This window comes from Geosmithia morbida (genome assembly GCF_012550715.1).
Source record: "Geosmithia morbida isolate 1262 chromosome Unknown scaffold_0, whole genome shotgun sequence".
NCBI lineage: Eukaryota > Fungi > Ascomycota > Sordariomycetes > Hypocreales > Bionectriaceae > Geosmithia > Geosmithia morbida.
In genome coordinates this window covers 1,881,458-1,900,235 of record NW_023336187.1, presented here as the reverse complement: position 1 = coordinate 1,900,235, position 18,778 = coordinate 1,881,458, and the positions used below count along the sequence as shown (strand labels likewise).

The 18,778-nt window shown below is 54.5% G+C and overlaps 4 protein-coding genes across 4 annotated transcripts; 3 read left to right on the top strand and 1 right to left on the bottom strand.

The window, feature by feature from the left end:
• Positions 1–5,889: 5,889 nt before the first annotated feature.
• On the top strand, positions 5,890–6,357 carry GMORB2_0578 (uncharacterized protein; the record flags this gene model as incomplete). The annotated part of the gene is made up of 2 exons (XM_035462563.1): positions 5,890–6,052; positions 6,341–6,357. 2 exons carry the CDS (start codon positions 5,890–5,892, stop codon positions 6,355–6,357), a joined length of 180 nt encoding a protein of 59 aa, XP_035325493.1.
• A 243-nt stretch (positions 6,358–6,600) lies between these two features.
• Positions 6,601–7,444, top strand: GMORB2_0577 (uncharacterized protein; the record flags this gene model as incomplete). The annotated part of the gene is made up of 2 exons (XM_035462562.1): positions 6,601–6,873; positions 7,052–7,444. 2 exons carry the CDS (start codon positions 6,601–6,603, stop codon positions 7,442–7,444), a joined length of 666 nt encoding a protein of 221 aa, XP_035325492.1.
• Positions 7,445–8,591: 1,147 nt separating this feature from the next.
• GMORB2_0576 (peroxisome-assembly ATPase) lies at positions 8,592–10,292 on the top strand (the record flags this gene model as incomplete). The annotated part of the gene is made up of 1 exon (XM_035462561.1): positions 8,592–10,292. One exon carries the CDS (start codon positions 8,592–8,594, stop codon positions 10,290–10,292), a length of 1,701 nt encoding a protein of 566 aa, XP_035325491.1.
• A 1,008-nt stretch (positions 10,293–11,300) lies between these two features.
• On the bottom strand, positions 11,301–13,412 carry GMORB2_0575 (galactose oxidase; the record flags this gene model as incomplete). Its single annotated transcript, XM_035462560.1, has 1 exon — positions 11,301–13,412. One exon carries the CDS (start codon positions 13,410–13,412, stop codon positions 11,301–11,303), a length of 2,112 nt encoding a protein of 703 aa, XP_035325490.1.
• Between the last annotated feature and the right edge of the window lie 5,366 nt (positions 13,413–18,778).

The window sequence follows — 18,778 nt, the reverse complement described above, 5'->3', positions numbered from 1 at the left end:
GGGGGGGGGCATCAGAAACGGGATGCATGTGTAGGTAGGCATCAGGACACCAGGACGAAGGACAAACAGACTCTCTGAACATGGAAAGTGCACGCCACTCATCCGAGCAGCTCACATGGTATTACGGACTCCCGCCACATCCGTTGACGATTCTGTACATGTATTGGGGGTGTTTCTGGCTTGAAAGGCGCACGCTATGCCACCTCTGCGCGCATATCCGGATTTCCGCTAATGACGTTGCCTCCTCAGCTGCCCGTAGCCTATCCCACCTCACCCATCTCCCTATTCCATACGGCCCAACAGTCGCGTACTGTGTACTCTCAGTTGCATGCCTCTTTACCACGGAAGGGACGACGACGATCGATAGATCAGACGAAGCTAACGTGCCAGATGTGCTGTCCTAGACCTGCAGGTCTGTCTGGATTCGCTACCAACTGTACCTCTAACGCCCGCCACGAAAAGCAGTCTTCTAACGGGCAGCTTACATGCCCTTGGACAATTTGCACGTATCACTGCTTCAGAAGCCTTGACCCGAGGTACGATTGGCTAATCTTACAGAGCAATGGCGAATGGGGGCAAGACAGGTGCGTACAGATATGCCGACCCTTGCTTCGATTAGACCCTTTATAGGCTTATTATTGCTCATTAGGGGTCGATTGCACGGTATTAAAGACTCACACTCTCTCAGGTGTAATACTTGTACATATACTCTTCCTACCCCTGTCATCCGTCAAACGAGTTCCAGAAAACACGTCGCACGAGTACGTATACAGTCATACTCCGTCTACGGATGCGAAGATCGCACCACTAATCTGTGGAGCACAGAAGTCACCGAGGAAGAGAAGGGCAAGGGTAGATTGAAGAAGAAGAAGAAGAAGAAGAAGAAGAAAGGGGTGTGTGTGTGTGTGTGTAGAAAGAAGAAAGGACTGAGGGAGATGGAGGTGGGGCGGGGAGGCCGTTGACCCTGATAAGAGCATAAAAGACTGGGCATGCATGTGCCAGAGTTGCCTTTGGTTACACAAGGCCACAAAAAGCATAGGATATATTACTATACTATAGACATCCCCTTGTATGGAGTAGAGTCGATGTCAAAGTACATGTACAGATTACAGATTAATAGTAACGTTTTTTTTTACCCTCCTGGATCCGCCATGTCTTTGTGTAACGTCCCCACGACCACATGTTTCTGCCGGCACATTAGCTAAGACGCGAGCCTTACGTCACAGCAAATTGGAATTGGCCACCTTGTCCCCTTGCCTCAAGAGGGACACCAAACGGAGGCAACCTCCGCTGAGGGTCGACACTTCTGCCGATACGACTGCGTCTTGACGCCGTTCTTTGTATTCACTTGTATTCAAGACCGTTAGCGTGAACGCTCAATGTCAGGAGAGTCGAGTAGGCTCCAGTATCTTGTCAGCTTTGAAGCCATCATCGCCAGCCCCACTACCGCCAGAGGACTACGGATACAGGTATCATGGGAAGGATGGAATGTCAGATCTCCCCAATGTCTGACGATGGCCGAGGCATAGCATAGCGCCTGCACAGATCTGATGACCTATTCTTCCCAGCCACGCAAAGCCGAATCCCTCGCCGATATTTGCTTAGTCAAGGCATCTGCCATGTATTGGCATGTATCGGCAGGCGTACATATACAAGATATTTGTAGAGGGGGAGGTGACGGGGGGTGACGTCAGCCCTCCGTTCTACCACCTGCACATCCTGCGGTCTTGGAAGTGGAGCGCCGCCTCCTGGCTGACATTATCCAAGACTTCCAGGAGCTCCTTGCCGAGGCTTTCACGCTGCGCGCCGGTCGGGCCCGTTCGCGCAGGAACCTGAAATACCCCTCGGCCTTGTCGTATACCGCATCCGCCTCGTCCTCAGCCCCCAGTCTTCAGCAGCGAGATCTTGGGGCAGGGGAGGAACCGCGTCTCCTCCGTGCTGTCATGCAGGCCCGCGACGACGATGCGGTCGATACCCTCTCGCTTCTGTGCCTATGGGTGACCCGAACCGGGAAGCCCGACGGGAAGCCCGACGGGCAGCATCAGACCAGACCCATATGTACTCTTCGGGCGTGCGGGGACCCGACCCGCTGCTCCTGTCCTCGGTTGAGGATTTAAGAGATAGTGGTCGGGCAGGGGGGGAGATGGGCTCCTCCATCGCCACCCGGCCAGATGCCGCTCTCGTTTGACTCGCTTTCAGAGCCGATATCGCTCAGCAGCGCGCCAGATCGACGGTTCTCGCCTGATTCTTCCCGGGACGAGCTGTTCTGGTCCACATCTCCGAGTATTCATCGTCCTCATGCCTGATGGATATGGGCTCGTCCTGGTAAAGGCTGCCGGGGTCCGTTGTCCTGCATGGGAGATGTTCATCTGGAGTCGGATAGGAAGTGAAGTTCTTGGGCATGAAGTTTTGCCGATGCTGTTGACCTTGCTGCAGATGGCGGTTTGCACGGCTGGAAGCAGACGAGGTATGCTGCAGTCCTTGTATAACGTTCCGTCGCCTGTCTATCTGCGCTGCACATTAACGACACTGCTCTGCATGATGTCGGCAGAAGAACCACGGTCCAACATGCTTGCTCTTGCTGGCTGGGACATGCGGGCCTTGATACCCTCTCCTGTTCTGTTTCATCACTACGATGAGCTTTTCCGTATGAAAACCGGAAAAGGGCCGTTGCGTTTTCAGCCTTGACGATCTGCAATCGGGGATCTCACCTCTGTTCAGCGTACCGAGGGCGCATCAAGACTACGCTTTCTACCCTGCCAGCACAGGAGGACTTTTATAGACGATCAAACGACAAGAGCCGCTTGCTGCTACTTCTTGTGCCCCAAACGGTCATCAAAGGCGGCTGAGTACGGTTTCGTTACGTGCACTACCTCTCCGCTCTGTAAGATCTATCATATGACAGTCGTCTGCAGTAACCGTCTTTTCCCACCGTATACGTGTCGCAGCAGCAGAAGAAGGAGTTATCTGACGTCTCTCACGATAGGTATTGAGGATCGTATGAATATCTTGACGCGGGCAACGAAAGCAGGCGTAAGGGTGTGTATCAACCTTGCCCTCCTCTCTCTAGATCTACCAACTTACCCGTATCAATACTTGTCTGTACCTCTACCTCTAGACCATAAACCCTCATCGAGACTTGTGGGCTGTTGCCGACGCGGTCTCAACCTTTGTTCGTAGCAACCTTTGATGGCACGGACTGAGGCGTGCATACACAGCTGGTCACATGTCCGATTGAGATAAACTTGGATTACCACGCGAGGCCCTGATGCTCTTGCCTAGGCCAGACAAGGCGCGACCTTGCCATGGAGCCAAGGCTGTCGGATGTGAATGTCATGACAAGTTCTGCCATCAACAACTCATAGGTAACAGCCCTCGGTGATATCGCAGTTCCAGACAACTCGCCAGCTTGTGCGATAAGCTTCCCGTCACCCTGTGAGAAGGCCGATGCCGTGCAATGCACCACCAGCCCACGCCAGCTGCAGATGAGTACGTACATACAACTGAACCAGCCCTTTCCCTCGTCTCTTTACTGCACCATTTGTGATGGTCTCAAGCTTCTTCCAGTCAGCTTCCCCCATAGGCTAACTGGTGTCACGCAGACGATAAAGACGAGGATGAACCACATCCGGAAACAGCCACGTACCTCGATATGTATATATATATTTGAAAATACTACTAATGGGAGTGTAACTGCGAAGCTTCCTCTTATCAACCAGTGACTAGCTGACGTGGTTGGAGAGGTTTAGGGTGATGTGGACTTAGAAGCCTTAGGGTTACGCACGCGATACGCCCCAAATCCATATCATTACCTACCCTATTGTATATATAATACAGGGATTCGTTATTTTTTTCTCGCCTTCATATCAGGTTCAACAAGGGTATCGTCATCGAGTGAATCATATAGATACAGTCTCTGGGGACCTGATCAGTGGCATCAGAGCCCAGGAATCAGAGACTCTGTCAGAAAATCATTGGCGAGACGTCTGAGCTGTTGTCGCGTGCAGGCATGAACGATGAACGAGGTGAGGAGAGAGAAAAATAAGAGCCATGTCGTTATCGCGGTGAGCTGATTGTTGGCGCCCACGTCCGCTTCCGAGACCGCAGATTACGTATATGCACAGTACCGCGCCGTACCATCAGGCGCATTCGAGGGAGCTGGTCGGCCGTCGCGAATCCCCGTCTGCGCTCCTCGGCGCGCGCACACTCAGACGTCACACACGGACAAGAATTCAGCTGCTCAAGTGCTTGCGAGAGCCCTTCTCATATGCATGAGAGACTTGGCAAGCATGCCTCGTATATTACCCGTACCCGTACAAGTGCAGCGAGGATCTCGTTGGGGAACGTTGGCTCGAGTGGCTTTGTGAGCGTTCCTCCTCGTCCACCAGGCGGGATGGTATCTCCTTCATCCCTACCCTTGCCCCCCGCTATCACGAGGTGGGAACAGAGGCAGGATGGCCAGCCAAGGCCCACCCTCTTGGCAGCGGTCCGCGGACATCGGTTTACCTGGGTCTACGTGCGAATCTGATGGCTGGGGCCGGCCGGCCCGGGGTTTTGAGGAGCAAGAGCCACAAGGTGGGCCTCTAGGACAGCTCTCCGGTCTATCGCGTCCAGGATCGATACATGGTCTTGTCTCTGTATGACTATCTGTCTGGCCGGCGGCACTTGAATTGCTGGCGTTGTCTCTGCATACATGTTCAAGGGACGGTAGTTGGGAGAAGAAGAAAAGAGACTCAAATGACGGAAACGGATGTTCCTCCTTGTAGGCTCTCCCTCTTTGAATGGCATCCCTTCGAAGAGAAGAGTTCTCGGGGAAATAAGGGGGAAGATGAGGTGAGATGGAGAGACAGAACAGAGAGAGAGAGAGGGATAGAGGGATAGAGGGATAGAGGGATAGGAAAAAAGAAGAGTCAAAGGGTGAGAAGCAGCAGACGAGAGATGAAAAGAAAGAAAAGAAAGAAAAAAAGGAAGAACAGGTGGAACAGGTGGAGCAGAGGAGGACAAAACAAGTGAAAGATCGACGGGTACGCACGGCCCTTGGCCGGGCATGACGGCCACCGGATGCAAGGGTGGAGCCGCCAGCGAACACGGCGTATTATTACTCGTACATACATGGTGATTTATCAGTACGAAGGGCGCCATATTGTGAATGGGTAGTATCATGAAGGGTCTCTGAATGCTGGGACAAATGATATTAGCTCTTCGATATGTGCTCGTACGCAGGCAGCTAGCCCGTCTTCCCTCCTCTTTCCCTCTCTTCCGGCTCCAAGAAGAGAACATCAAAGGAACAAGTCAAGAGCCCCTTGACCGCCGACGATTGAGGAGGCTCTCTATGTGACCCTTCTCGTATCTATAAGCGCGCGCAACGCCGCACGTTCCTTTGAGAAAGGATAATACGGCACGCGACGATGAGAGCGAGAGACCTGAGCAGAGAGCGAATACTACTTGATGAAAAGGAAAAAAAAAGGTATTATAAGGCTAGACCGAAAAAAAAAAGGATATGATGATGAAAAAAAATTGAATAAAAGAAAATATAACTGGGCCCCGAGGGCACACGCAATGGCCCGTTGCATGTGGTGGTGGTTCGGATATGGGCTCAGACATTGTCGTATAAGTTGGCTTGGCTTGCAGGGCGGGCGCCCCCCCCCCCCCACCACATTGTCAACCACGACAACAGAATCAGGGACTCAGAGTCGAGATAATAAGACCGAGCATGTATGTCTGTCCGTCGCAAATGAGACCAGCATAGGAAAAGCTCTTCTCCTCCCTCTCACCTCGCCGTAGTAGCATGCACCGGCGGGTCCCGAGGAGCGACAGGTACGAGCATTACAACGTGTATACCATGTAATGGATACCATGTAACGATGATACCGAGATGGTACTGCTAGCATGTATTGCAGCTGGACTCGGATGCAGAGCACATGGGCGAAGCTCAATCTGGTAACAAGCCAAGCCGTACCGCAGCACACGAGGATCAAGACCTGCTTGCTGATCACACATGATAAAATCATTCACTTCCCTCTGGCCGTGCTGCCGTACGTCAAAGGCCAGGGTGCAGCTTATTATCGTGTTTCACAGGGTGGATGTGGATGTCGGTGTGAAAGCAAGCCGAGAAGGAARAARAARAAAARARAARAAARMAAAAAAAAAAAAAAAAAAAAAAAAAAAARAAAAGGATGCAGGCTTGCGGCCAGGGTGTGTGATGGCGGGAAAGGGTGATCGTGTCTCTGACCTGTGCCCTGTGCTGCCTGTCCACTTGGCTGAGGCAGATGATGATGATGATGATGATGATGGGGAAAAGAGGAGTACCTAAGCTTTCCATGGGCTCGTATATCTTAAGAAGACGCCGCACCGTAACATCAGGCCGAGTTTACCTCGACAGACTTCAGCTGTGCCCGACAGCCCTCTCTCGTTCGTTTTATCTCTTATATATCCCCATCGTCTCCCTCATACACAGTACATCCTCTTCTCTCGCTAGATACTCTCTTGTCCCAGTCCCTCGCTCTTCCTTCTCCCCATCCCCCCTTGCACGCTGATCGATATATCCTCTGCCTGCCCTCCGTTCCTCACCCACCTCACACCAGCATCGTCATCATCATCATGATGCTCTCTATCATGAAGAGTCTCCTGGTCACGGCCGCCGTTCTGCCGCTCACTGCTCTGGCCCAGCCTCAGATCATTACTATCACGGCTACTGCCGACAACAAGTTTGAGCCTAACAGCATCATCGCCAACGTCGACGACATTCTCGAGTTCTACTTTGGCAAGGGAAACCACAGTGTCGTCGCAGGCAGCTACAAGAAGCCCTGCACCCCTCTAGAGTACCCGGCCGGCTTCTTTTCCGGCTTTGTCGACCACGTTGACGATCAAGATGTGAGTCTCCATGTGTTTCTTCCTCTTTTCCTTCCCTCCCTCCCTCCCTCATCACTGTTGAAGATAGAAGGGGAAGAGAGAAGACGAGAAGAAGAAGAAGAAGAAGAAGAAGAAAAGAAACTGCTCTCTTGATTCATCTGAGCTTGCTCGGTTGCTGACTCGACAACGCCATATGCAGGCCACCGTCTTCCGCGTCCAGCTCAACAACAGCGATCCCATCGTCTTCTACTCCTCCGTCGAGGACCAGTGCCCCAAGGGAATGGTGGGCATGGTCAACGCACACGGCAACATGACGCTCGAGACATACGAGAAGACGGCCAAGTCGCTGCCGGAGGGAACGAGCCCACCCTTCAGCGTCGGGCTGTACGGCGGTCACTTCGCCTCGGCCGACGTCATCGGCACGCACGATGAGGACGACGGCAACGTCAACGACGGCAGCGACAGCCCTGGCAGCAAGACCGGCTCGAGCGTCAACGCCTTCACCGGACTGAGCGGCGGGAGCGTCATCGAAGCGCCGGGCCTCTACTGCCTGGTCGCTGCCGCCTTTGGATTTGTCTACCTCGTGGTATGACGGAGGAGCTCTCGAGCTTCATCTTTCAGCGATTGCAGTCTTTCCCTTCCCTCCTTTCGCGCTCTTACCCGCTGCTTCATTTCCTTTCCCTATTATCCGTCGCGATGCGATATACCATTGACGCGTCCCATCACGACAACCCGACTTCTCCTTTCCGTTCCTTATACGCTTGGAAGTAATGTCTATTACTCTATTCTTGTACATATTTGACCCTGTACCTTCCCTTCTCTTATCTTACATTTTATTCTACCTCTTTTTATTTATTTATCCACCTCATAGAAATATTACATCAAATTCTTGATTGACCGAGTATAGATCTCCAACCGTTATCGATCTCAGGGGCATGCCGTATGGAAGGCTTCTATTTGGCGAGCAAGTTGCGGTAACTCGAATAGCACCACCAACGTGCGAGGAGTTGGACGGAATGACTTACGTATCTGCTAATTCATGGCAGCCTATATAAAAAAGCGCATAGGATATCAGTGAGGTCAGTATAGCTGTTCATCTATATTCGTCTAGATGGATGAAAGCCACTCTGAGCGTGGCACCCAAGATTGTATATGACTGAGCAGCATAGAGGCTGCTGCCACACTCACATCTATAGACAACCTCACAGATAGATCTCCTTTCCTTGGAATCGAGCACGAAGACAGACACCCATCAACTCAGGACGTGCCAGTAGACAGAGACCGCTGTATTCACGTCTACGGGTCTTCATCGTGTGCTGTCGCCAGCAGGAAGCACATGAGTTCTGGTGCAGGGTAATTAATACCCTCGGCAACTTCTGGGGACCGATTCGATGGGGTAATAGAGAAAGAAAGGGAAAAAAAAAGGGAAAAAAAGAAAAAAGAAAAGACGGTAATAATAATATTACAAACAGCGCCTCGGCAAGTCACCGGAGCAAACCCGGCATCTGTCTTCTGGCATTCCACCGTCAAGTGCTTATCGGCAATTCCTGCCAACTTCAAACCCGCACATACTGCACACTATTCTCACTGCGACTCTACGCTCCGGCTCCCGCAACGCACGTGCAGGGAACGGGGGAAGAACAGGTCACGACGATAGTAATATGCGCAACACCGCCTGATTCAAACAAAAAAAGAAACAACAACTTTGGACAGGAGACGCAAGCGAATCAGACACGATCATGCGCGGGGGTGGCGTCGGCGCAGGAGCCAGGGCCCGGCAGCTCTGCAGGGCTCACCAAAGCGGCAATTACCTGATCCATATGCGCCGGGGAGTCAGGGCCTGCATCGGGATCGGAGCGAGCAGCAGCAGCCGGGCAGTTGCTACGAGCAGCCGCCACGGTCCGGCGCTTGTCCGGGCTGGGACGAGAGTGAGAGCGGCAGCGGCAGCGGCAGCGGCGCCGCGGCCACGGACCCTGGCCACGACGGTAGCCGACACGCCGGGCGGGCTGGGACCGCTGGAAGAGTACGACAGACGGGTACACCTCGGCCTCCTCAACAACGACGAGCACCAGCGCGGCATCATCGAGAGCCTGCAGCACATGCACGACGAGCTGCGCAGGTACCACGCGCCGCCGGTGGTGTACCCCAGCGTCGATACGCTCAAGGGCAAGTCGGGCAGGAAGGGGGGCTTCCTGTCGTCGCTGTTTGGCGGCGGAGGCCGCGGAGGCGGCGGGTCCTCGTCGCCGGGCGCCGGCGAGTCCATACCGGAAAACCTGCCCCGCGGCTTGTACCTGTACGGGGACGTGGGCAGCGGCAAGACGATGCTCATGAACCTGTTCTACGATACGCTGCCGGCGTCGGTGCGGACCAAGACGCGGATCCACTTCCACAACTTCATGCAGGATGTGCACCGCCGTCTGCACAGGATGAAGATGGAGCACGGGAGCGACGTGGACGCGACGCCCTACGTGGCCGCCGAGATTGCCGAGCAGGGCAACGTGCTGTGCTTTGACGAGTTCCAGTGCACCGACGTGGCCGATGCCATGATCCTGAGGAGGCTGCTCGAGTGCCTCATGTCGCACGGCGTGGTGCTGGTGACGACGTCCAACCGCCACCCGGACGAGCTGTACAAGAACGGCATCCAGCGCGAGTCCTTCATCCCGGCCATCACGCTGCTCAAGACGCGGCTGCACGTCATCAACCTCGACTCGCCGACCGACTACCGCAAGATCCCCCGCCCCGCGTCGGGCGTGTACCACACCGCGCTGGACGCGCACGCCGAGTCGCACGCCCGGAAGTGGTTCGAGTTCCTGGGCGACCCCCGCGAGGCCGCCAGGTGGCCGCCCCGGTCCGAGGTGCAGACCGTCTGGGGCCGCGACATACTCGTGCCCCGCGTCAGCGGCCGGTGTGCCTGGTTCACCTTTGACCAGCTGATCCGCCAGCCCAAGTCGGCCGCCGACTACCTCGAGCTTGTGCGCCACTACGACGCCTTCATCGTGACCGACGTGCCCGGCATGAACATCCAGCAGCGCGACCTGGCCCGCCGCTTCATCACCTTCATCGACGCCGTCTACGAAGGCAACGCCAAGCTCGTCCTCACGGCCGAGAAGCCCCTGAGCGAGCTGTTCGTCTCGCGCGACGAGATTGCCGAGTCCCTCCTCAAGCACGACCAGGACACCAAGGACAGGGAGGCGGCCGCCGTGGCCGTCGCCGGCGGCAGCATCTCCGACGCCCAGGCCAGCGTCGAGAAGCTCAAGAACTCGGACCTGTTTGCCGGGGAGGAGGAGGCCTTCGCTTTCGCTCGCGCCCTGTCTCGCCTGAGTCACATGGAGAGTAAGGAATGGGTGGAGAGGGGCATGGGTCTCGAGGCCAACGGCGGCAAGCAGGACAAGGAAAATTGGTCCAAGACGAGGAGTCGGCAGTACGAGGATTCGAGGTGATGCCACCGTCGACTCTCCTACTTTTCATGTCTCCTTCACGACCAATTTGACTTGACGGAAGAAAATCCCCTCTTTTTTTTTTCTTCTCTCTTCTTCCCTTGTATAGAAACGAATTCCAAACTCCTTTGCATGTGAGGGCACCAATATTTAGAAGCACATAGCCGACGGAGAGATGTCTTCCTTTCCTCCCTCTGCCCCTTCTATCTCCTTCCGCCCTCAATTCCGAGACAACCTATAGACTGTAATTGCACATTGTTGCGTGGGGAGACTGTTGACTATTACCCTATAATCCCACCAGCGGAAGAAGCGGCATTTCCTGTTTTTGAGACAAGGCAATCGACGGCAGGGAGCTTACTTTGAATCTGTCAAGATAATTCCGTGCGCCTGACTATTGTTATTTTTTTGAGACAAGCCAAAACCATGCATCTAGTTGGGAAAGAGCTCTGAATCGTTCGAATAGCAGTGAACACGTATTGTGAGTATTTCAGTGAGGCACAGGCAATTGAGATTAATATATCAACAAAAACTTGAGAGACACGACGGAGCCAAGCCAACACGGTAAAAATAGTTGCAAACGCCCGAGATGATCTAGTATCAAGTCAACTCAAGATAGACTGGTCATTTGGAGATTGACGTGTGGATTAGATAGGATGGATCCATTGATCAAATCAGTATGTGAGCTCAATGATGAGATGGTAAACGAGATTTTCTATGTGTTGCTGTTCATCTATTCTGGTATTGATACAAGCACTCGAAGCGAGTCAAACAGGGCGTTCCCTGAGACCGGCAATCAAGGTCAAGGTTCCTCTCCACTACTGGTAATAATATATACATGAGATCTATACGAAGCACACTTTTTTCCTTCTTCCCTTTTCTTTTTTTTTTTTTTTGGTCGTCGCTCCTTTTCTCTTCCTTCGGAATAAGACATTCAACCATATTTCAAGCCACTGCTATCCTACCTCCATCCACTCCTTCTTTGTCTTGCCTCTCAATCATAGCCTTCTCCTTTCATATAAGGACCTTGACGGTGGAGGCCTGGCTAGGAACACCATCCTCACCGAGGACGAACAGCATCCAGTAACCGGGAAGAAGGATACCCAGATCGTCCGGCAGCTGGGCGGTATACTCATTGCTGCCGGACTTGGCCTTGAGGGAGAGGGGCACACGGCGCTGGTCCGTGTTGATGGAGTGAGTGGCGGTGCCGTAGCGGATGAGCGAAGCGGTGGGCTTGACGGGGGAGCCGGTGGCGATGGTGAGCAGGTCGCCGGCGTGGACCTCGGACTGGACGGACCTGATGACGGGCCGGGCGGCGCGGTTCCCGTCCCGGTCGAACAGGTAGCTGGGGGTGTAGATCTGGGCGTCGAAGTGGTTGGCATCGCAGTCGCCGCAGAGGCCGCCGCCGCCGTTGAAGACGGTGCCGTCGGGCAGCAGGAGGGCCATGCTGTGGTAGGTGCGGGGGATGGTGTTGGGCTGCATGTCGGCGAAGGTGTTGGAGAGCGGGTCGTACATCTCCGGGGTGTACTCGGGCGTGGTGTCGGTGAAGGGGTAGCTGTAGCTCTGGCCGCCGGTGATGAAGACGGTGCCGTCCGGCAGGGCGACGGACGAGTGGAAGACGCGGCGGTAGTGCATGTGGCCCGACCCGCCGCCCGCGAGCGTCAGGTTTCTGGACCCGCCGCCCGCGAGCGTCACGCTGGACCGGCTGCCCGGCTCGCCGATGGTGACGACGTGGGCGTTGGACGTGGCGTTGTGGTACCGGTACCAGGGGGAGCCGCCGACGGTCAGGATCTTGCCGGCCGTCGCGTCGTACATGGTCGCGTGGCCGCACATGCTGTCGTCGTCGTCGGCGCGGAGGCCGGCTGACGACACGTTCCCGTCGCCGGACGTGTAGTACCAGTTCATGGCCTTGCTGGGGCCGGCCTGGTACACGGTGCCGTTCTTCCAGCCGAACAGCCAGGCGTGGTTGTCGGCGCGGTAGATGCCCTCCTTGTCGGCCGTCAGCAGCGGCGTGGAGTCGGTGCCGTTGAGGAAGGTCCACCGGTTGGTCTGGCGGTCGTAGATCTCGCCGTTCTTGACCTTGCGTTCGCCGCCCCACGACCCGCCGATGGTGAAGACGCGCCCGTCCGAGCAGGTCGCCGACGACTGGTAGCCCCGCGCGACCACCATGTCCGGCCCGGAGATCCAGCTCTCGGTCTCGGAGTCGTAGAGCGACGTCCGCTCCGCGTCGCTGCCCCCCGACACGACCACCTGGCCCTGGTCGTCCATCGAGATGCCCGGGCAGAACATGTCGTGGCCGGTGTTGCTCACGTTGCGCTCCGAGATGTCCCCCGTGTACGGGTCCCACGTCGACGTCAGCGTGTAGCCCCCCGGCGACACCTTGAAGTTGTCCTTGAGGAAGGCCGACCACACCACCACCTTGTGCGTCAGCGGGTCCACGAACCCGGCCACGGGCACGATGGGAAAGTCGAGCGTAGGACCCCACTTGCCGAGGGAGACGTCGACGGGCGCCGCCGCCGTCTCGGGCTTGTAGATGTTGAGCTCGGCGATGCTGGCCGTCGCGTTGCCGGCGCCCGAGCTGATGGCCACGAGGCGCACGTACCGCACGTTCTCCGGGTTGAAGGACGACACCTTCATGGTCGCGTCCCAGTACCAGTTGCCCATCGCCACCGGGTCGCTCCACGTCTTTCCGTCGTTGCTGACGAGCACCAGGTGGCGCGATATCCGGCCCACGGCGCTGCCGTCCTGGCGCGGCTCGACCGACAGGCCGCTGACGTACTGCTGCGTGCCTAGATCCACGGTGACGTTGTGCGTCAGGCCGATGTGGGTGCCGTTGGGCGCCGGGGCCAGCCAGAAGGTTGTGTTGTCGCCGTCCACCAATTTGCTGCATTCGGTGCCCTTGGCCTCGGCGTCACACGTCACCCTCCAGCCGGAGCGGTCGAGGGTGTTGCCGGACGGGGTGGCGGCCAGCATGGTGAAGTTTGTAGGGTTCTTCTCCTCGTCCACCTGGAACGCCTCGATCGAAGGCTCCGAGTAGATCTCTATGGTCGCAGGCAAGGCACTCGCGTGCTGCGCGAGTTGGCCGAGAGCCAAGGCACCGATGGCGCCGCATGTCCGCAGCTTCATGATGGAATAGACGAGAGAATTCTCCCCCCCCAAAAAATAAGTAAGATTGCCAAAATGAATAGATTTGAAATGAATGGAACAGAGAAGCAGACAAGCTACTCAGGTAAGAAGTGAGTGTAACCGAGTGGGAGACAGAGAGAGACGAGAGCCTGAAGAATTGACAGAAGAGAGAGAGAGCGAGAGTGAGAGAGAGAAGACGTTGGCTCCTTCTTGTACTCAGATCCCGGGTCTTAGAAGCCTTCCCGGTATCTGCAGGTCGATGCACGTCGGTGGCGCCTCGATCCCGGACGGATCCACGACTGCCTCTCACAGAAGGCGGTCGACCACTTTGTTGGACGCTGCGGTGCGCTGGCAACTTCTTCCCTCGCACATGTACGTTGTGTGCGTTGGGCCGATATCCGGCCTTTCCAGGCTAAACGATCGTGGGACGACATCCCGGCGCTACAGACCATGGTGATACCCGTCAACCACGTTGCCCTACGGGTGTTTGTGTCAGGGGAAGGGGACGGATCGCATGCTGCCTGCTCGACTCTGCCGTCTGGGTCTGATGAGAAGAGAAGGGATCGGCGCATGTTCATTCAGCTCCTCTGCCAAGAGTGTCCCCTATTCCCCATGTTGGAAATCTCTCTCTCGTTTCAGGCGTCGTGTAGGTTGTACGAGTAATGCCGTACTACTACTGCGGACGCCCCTCCCCTCCCCCCCTCCCCACCAAACTAATCCAGGAGCAAGCCCAGACTAGGCGTTTCGACTGTCATACTTGGGACGACTGTTCGAATCAGGTTTCCCCAAGGAACCCGTAAGGAACTTCGAATACGAACGAGGCAGATGACGCCGTACCCTAGTGCAAGCTCCCCTGCCATATCAATAAGGGCAAGAAGGAAGAAGAAGAAGAAGAAGAAGGAAGGTGTATAGGCGCCGGACTTGTCATTCTTTTGTTCTCTGTCCATATCAAGCCACGCCCAGCAGAACCTTTCGACAGGTTGCATCCCAAGCCGGACAGAGAGCCATCAGGGCCGGAGCGAATCTGCAGCGGACAGCCTGTGCGCCCTCAGGACGGAGACATCGACCCGCCATGGAAACCAACTGCCGACAAAGACGTGAGGACGAGGCCGATTGTTCATCGACACGCAGGTCCCGTCCTCTTGCCATCGACCGCAAGAGATAGGCTGGATGGATTGGTACTGGTTAGCTTGGGCGCCGGCGCTTACTTGCTAGGAAAAATACTCCCTACAGGCTACTCGGGGAATCCGAATCCATCCACAGTGGAAAAGAGAAAAGAAAGAAAAAAAGAAAAAGAAGAAGAGGCTCCACTTTTAAAAAAAAAGAAAAAACAAGCCAAAAACAAAACAAGCTTGATCTTGTTTCTTCCTTCTTCCTTCTCCCCACACACCCCCCCCCCTCCCCTCGGGACCACCCTTCCTGGCTTACGAGTTACAATAGTACCGTCATACATGTATGCGTGCGGCCATTTGCGGCCATGCTTCTCTCTGCATATTCTGTCAAGGTGCTGCAAGGCGGATCTGGAAGAAGAAGGAGAAGAGGAGTGAAGGACTCCTCTAGTGAAGGCCAGTGTTGAATTATGCAACCCTATCCCATGCGTGTGGCTATGGAGAAGAAGCCATTGGAGGCTATTGGCGTCGCCCGTTGGTTGGTTTAATATAGCGTATGACGCAGGTGAGGACCTCAGGGAAGAGAAGATTGAAGGAGTGGGGGGGGGGAGGGATCGTGGATGTAATGATAGTAGTGTTATAATACGTCGTGTGATACGGCAACTTTGTTGGACTGCTAAGAATAATGTTACTGCAGATTACAGAGTACAGAGCACAGAGTAATATCCGTACAGATTACTCGTACATGCATGTACGGAGTTATACGGAGGCCGGCCACGTGTGATAGTGTCAGTCCGTACTGTAATATCATCGTCATCTCCTGTCGAGTCACGTGTGTCTCATTCGATACAAGATCACGTGCAACCCTGGATCGATCCTGTTGGATTCGTCTTCTGTCTGCTGGTAAGCAGTGCATATTGCCATGCATTCGCCATCATGGCCATGTGCTGATTAGATCCGTCGTATCCCACCTGTATAGACGTGTGACCAGCCAAACGGCTCAACTCGGCGGTACATATCTGGACCGGGATATCTGAATGAGGCCGTGACCGGGTCGTCCTACGTACACATTGTATGTATGAGGCTTATGAGCACACGAGTATCACCACGAGGACTCGTATTATTATGCCGTACTACTCGTACCCGTGGGAAAATACACGTAAAAAATGACAAGAATTAGAGATGATTTATGGGCCATTCTATTATAGGCATTTGCTACCTGCTGGGTGCGGTGCGAAATGGCTCCTCTTTTTATTTCCATCTTTATTTTTATTTCTATCTCTTTATTTTTAGCTAGATGCCAAATACTGCATATTCGTTCAAGGCTTATCCTGCCATCTTCTACCTGGTACTATCCAATACTTCCATATACATCATCATCATCATGCTCCGCCATTCAGCTCCTGTAAACTCCAGTCGACCCGACTCGGTTCCGTCGACCGGTCGTGGCGTGTCCAAGGCGTGTTGAGTAAAACGTCGGGACTCCCTTTGCGCTAAAGATGCATGCCACGATAGGCCATCACCCGGACCATGGTTCCGCGAGTCATTGTAAGGCGATGAGACATAGCCGTTGGGTCCAGAGGTAAGGGTAAGGCAGTACCAGTCTATCGGGAGGAGCACGAGTGTTGTAGATAGACGGTACTCACGCCTTGATCAGGAACGGAAGTAGCTCTTCGGCAACGTATAATCGGGCCTGCTTCCACGATGGAAGAATCGGCTGTGTCCGGACGCCGTTGAGCTGATGGTACGAGAACTTCCGAGGACGAATGCCGCCCGTGCTTCTGTATATCATGGAGCAGCGTCTGTCCGCAGCATGTAATCGTCGGAATCTTCCGCCGTGGCCTTGTCCGTGACTGTTACACTCTCACAATGATATTGGTTTCGTCCAAGTCTTCTCTGAAGAGAAGGAGCACAGGTGTGGATTCACTTCGACCTCTTCTGCTTCGCTTTCGGGGGGCATCGCAGCGGTTGAAGGTATTGGGGGGGAGGAAGGGGAGAGATCAGGTTGACGTCCTTTGCTGTTTCGTTGCTTGACATACGGCCAGTACATCGCAGCATAGCAGCTTCTATCCCGCGCGTGGCAGCCCGAGCTAGAACGCGACTAGATTCAGGGAGAGTCAGGATCATCACGGCACATGTCTGGCCTCATATGCAAGACGCAGCTGGATGATACCACTCTGCTCGTGCGAGTACATGCATCTCCAAGAGATACCCTCAAGAGACGTCCTCTAGATATGCCCTTGGGGTATGAACAAAGCAATCAAGGGCCACGCAGAATGCCTGAGCCGTGATAATTTCATCTCGTATTTGATGCTGGCTTCGCCGTGCGTCCCGTGGGGTGCGGCGTACGAGTAAAACGTACGGCGTGCTGAAAGGGCGGCCGGAAGAGTCGAGAGCAACAAACGGGTACAGCGGGGTTGGTGAGTTGAGTACTCGTACACTACGAGCAATACTAGTTGTGCTACTGTAGCATGGATACGGATAGCAGCAGTTGTAGTACTAGTGTCCGTGCTGGTAGTACTAGACTTGTGTGCGTCAAAAGTGTCTCTGGGTACCCATAGGTAGATCCATGTTTCATGTCTCTGTCCTAGCGCCACCGAGGGCGCTGCCAGACGGCCGGTCGGGCACAGGTCGGTCATCCTGGTTCGCAACTCGTATTATGGGGCCACCCGACCAGCAAGTGCCAAAGTGCCAAGTGGAGGCCCCAAGGAGAGAAAAACATGGCCGAACGACACCAAGGAACAGAGCTAACCGAGGAGCAGAGCTAACCGAGGAGCAGAGCTAACCGAGGAGCAGAGCTAACGGAGTAGTGGCGTTCGAGAACTGGCGTAGAAGGCAGGAAACAATGGGGAGGCAGGTTGACAGCTTGACAAGTTGACAGTTCGAGACCGGTGCCCAGCACGTCGGTAGAAACGTGTGATATCATCATGCTGCACGGACCATGGGTGTTAGTAACGCACTCGTACTATCAGGTAATAGATAATACAGTCAGTCGTACAGGGGGACATGCATGGGGAGAGTCATGCTCATAGATACCCGTACTCATCGTTCTTGGAGACTCGGAGAGAGAGAGGCACGGGCCCGAACGATGACGACGATACGAATGGCGCAATATTACGGGCTACTCTAGGAGACAGTTCTCGTAATCATCTGATAGCATGGTCTGATGAGCGCCAAGGACAATTTAATCGTGGCATGACGATTAATGGGAACCGCGAATCATTCACGTCGTACTGTGATCATGGGCATGATGCAAGAGGGGAAAAAAAAAAGGAAAGAATAAAAAGAAAAAGAAAAAAAGACGCGTGTGATAAGGGGGGGGGGAGAATAATAATACTCCGTATATGTAAGATGGATGGGGAAATGGGATTGTGGGATTGTACGAGTAGGGAAACACTTCATAAAATTCATAATGTTCTAGTACGGTGGCGGTGGTGATGGTGTGGGGCAGACGGAAGGTGCGAGCAAGGGTAGCAATTTCCCCTGGGAGGGGGATGAAGTCCAAGGCCAATGATATGCCTCATGGCCAATCTGAACCAATGACAGGCCTGGTCCGGCCTGCATCGGGGCGTGCTGATCTCTATCTTAGCGTCAGGAACTCAGTGGCTACGGAAGCCAGGCACGGCGGGTACAGCATGCATACAGGACGCATCCCCCCAGTAGTAACAGGCGCAGATACTCCGCTTGTATCAATAAGAGGACAATCATAAGGGGCGGATGGGGGGCCTTCCTGCTCTCTCAGGGTGAGAATAGGGGGGAACATGCATATGAAGCGCTCTCGCTATTACTGTGCCTGATAGCCTGTACGAGGTCTCTCGTACGCTGGAATCACTGTACAGGCGCTTCATACTCCTCGTGATACCTCCGTACATCCACTGTAATCTGTAGATACCCCGTAATGCCTCACACTTCTCCATACGCATAGTTATTGCTGGTACTGTCATTGTGATCATAATTACTTCGTGCATACGAGTAGTAATAACATTCGTGATACTATTGCTCGTACAGCACGCGTTCTCTGTAATCTTTACCTCACTGCCCTGTCCATCCCAAAGGCACATCCCACGGACCTGCAAGGGTGAGCGTACATCCCTGTCAAGTTCCTGCCGTTCCTCCTCCCTAGTGCAGCCTGGTGGTTCGTAATAGTAATACTGCTCGTGCCTACCCATACACGCTGCACTTCCTCCTGCTGCTGCTTCTTCTTCTCTATCATCTATCCCCCCCCCCCCTCTCCATCCCTTCTCTTTTCCCTCGCAA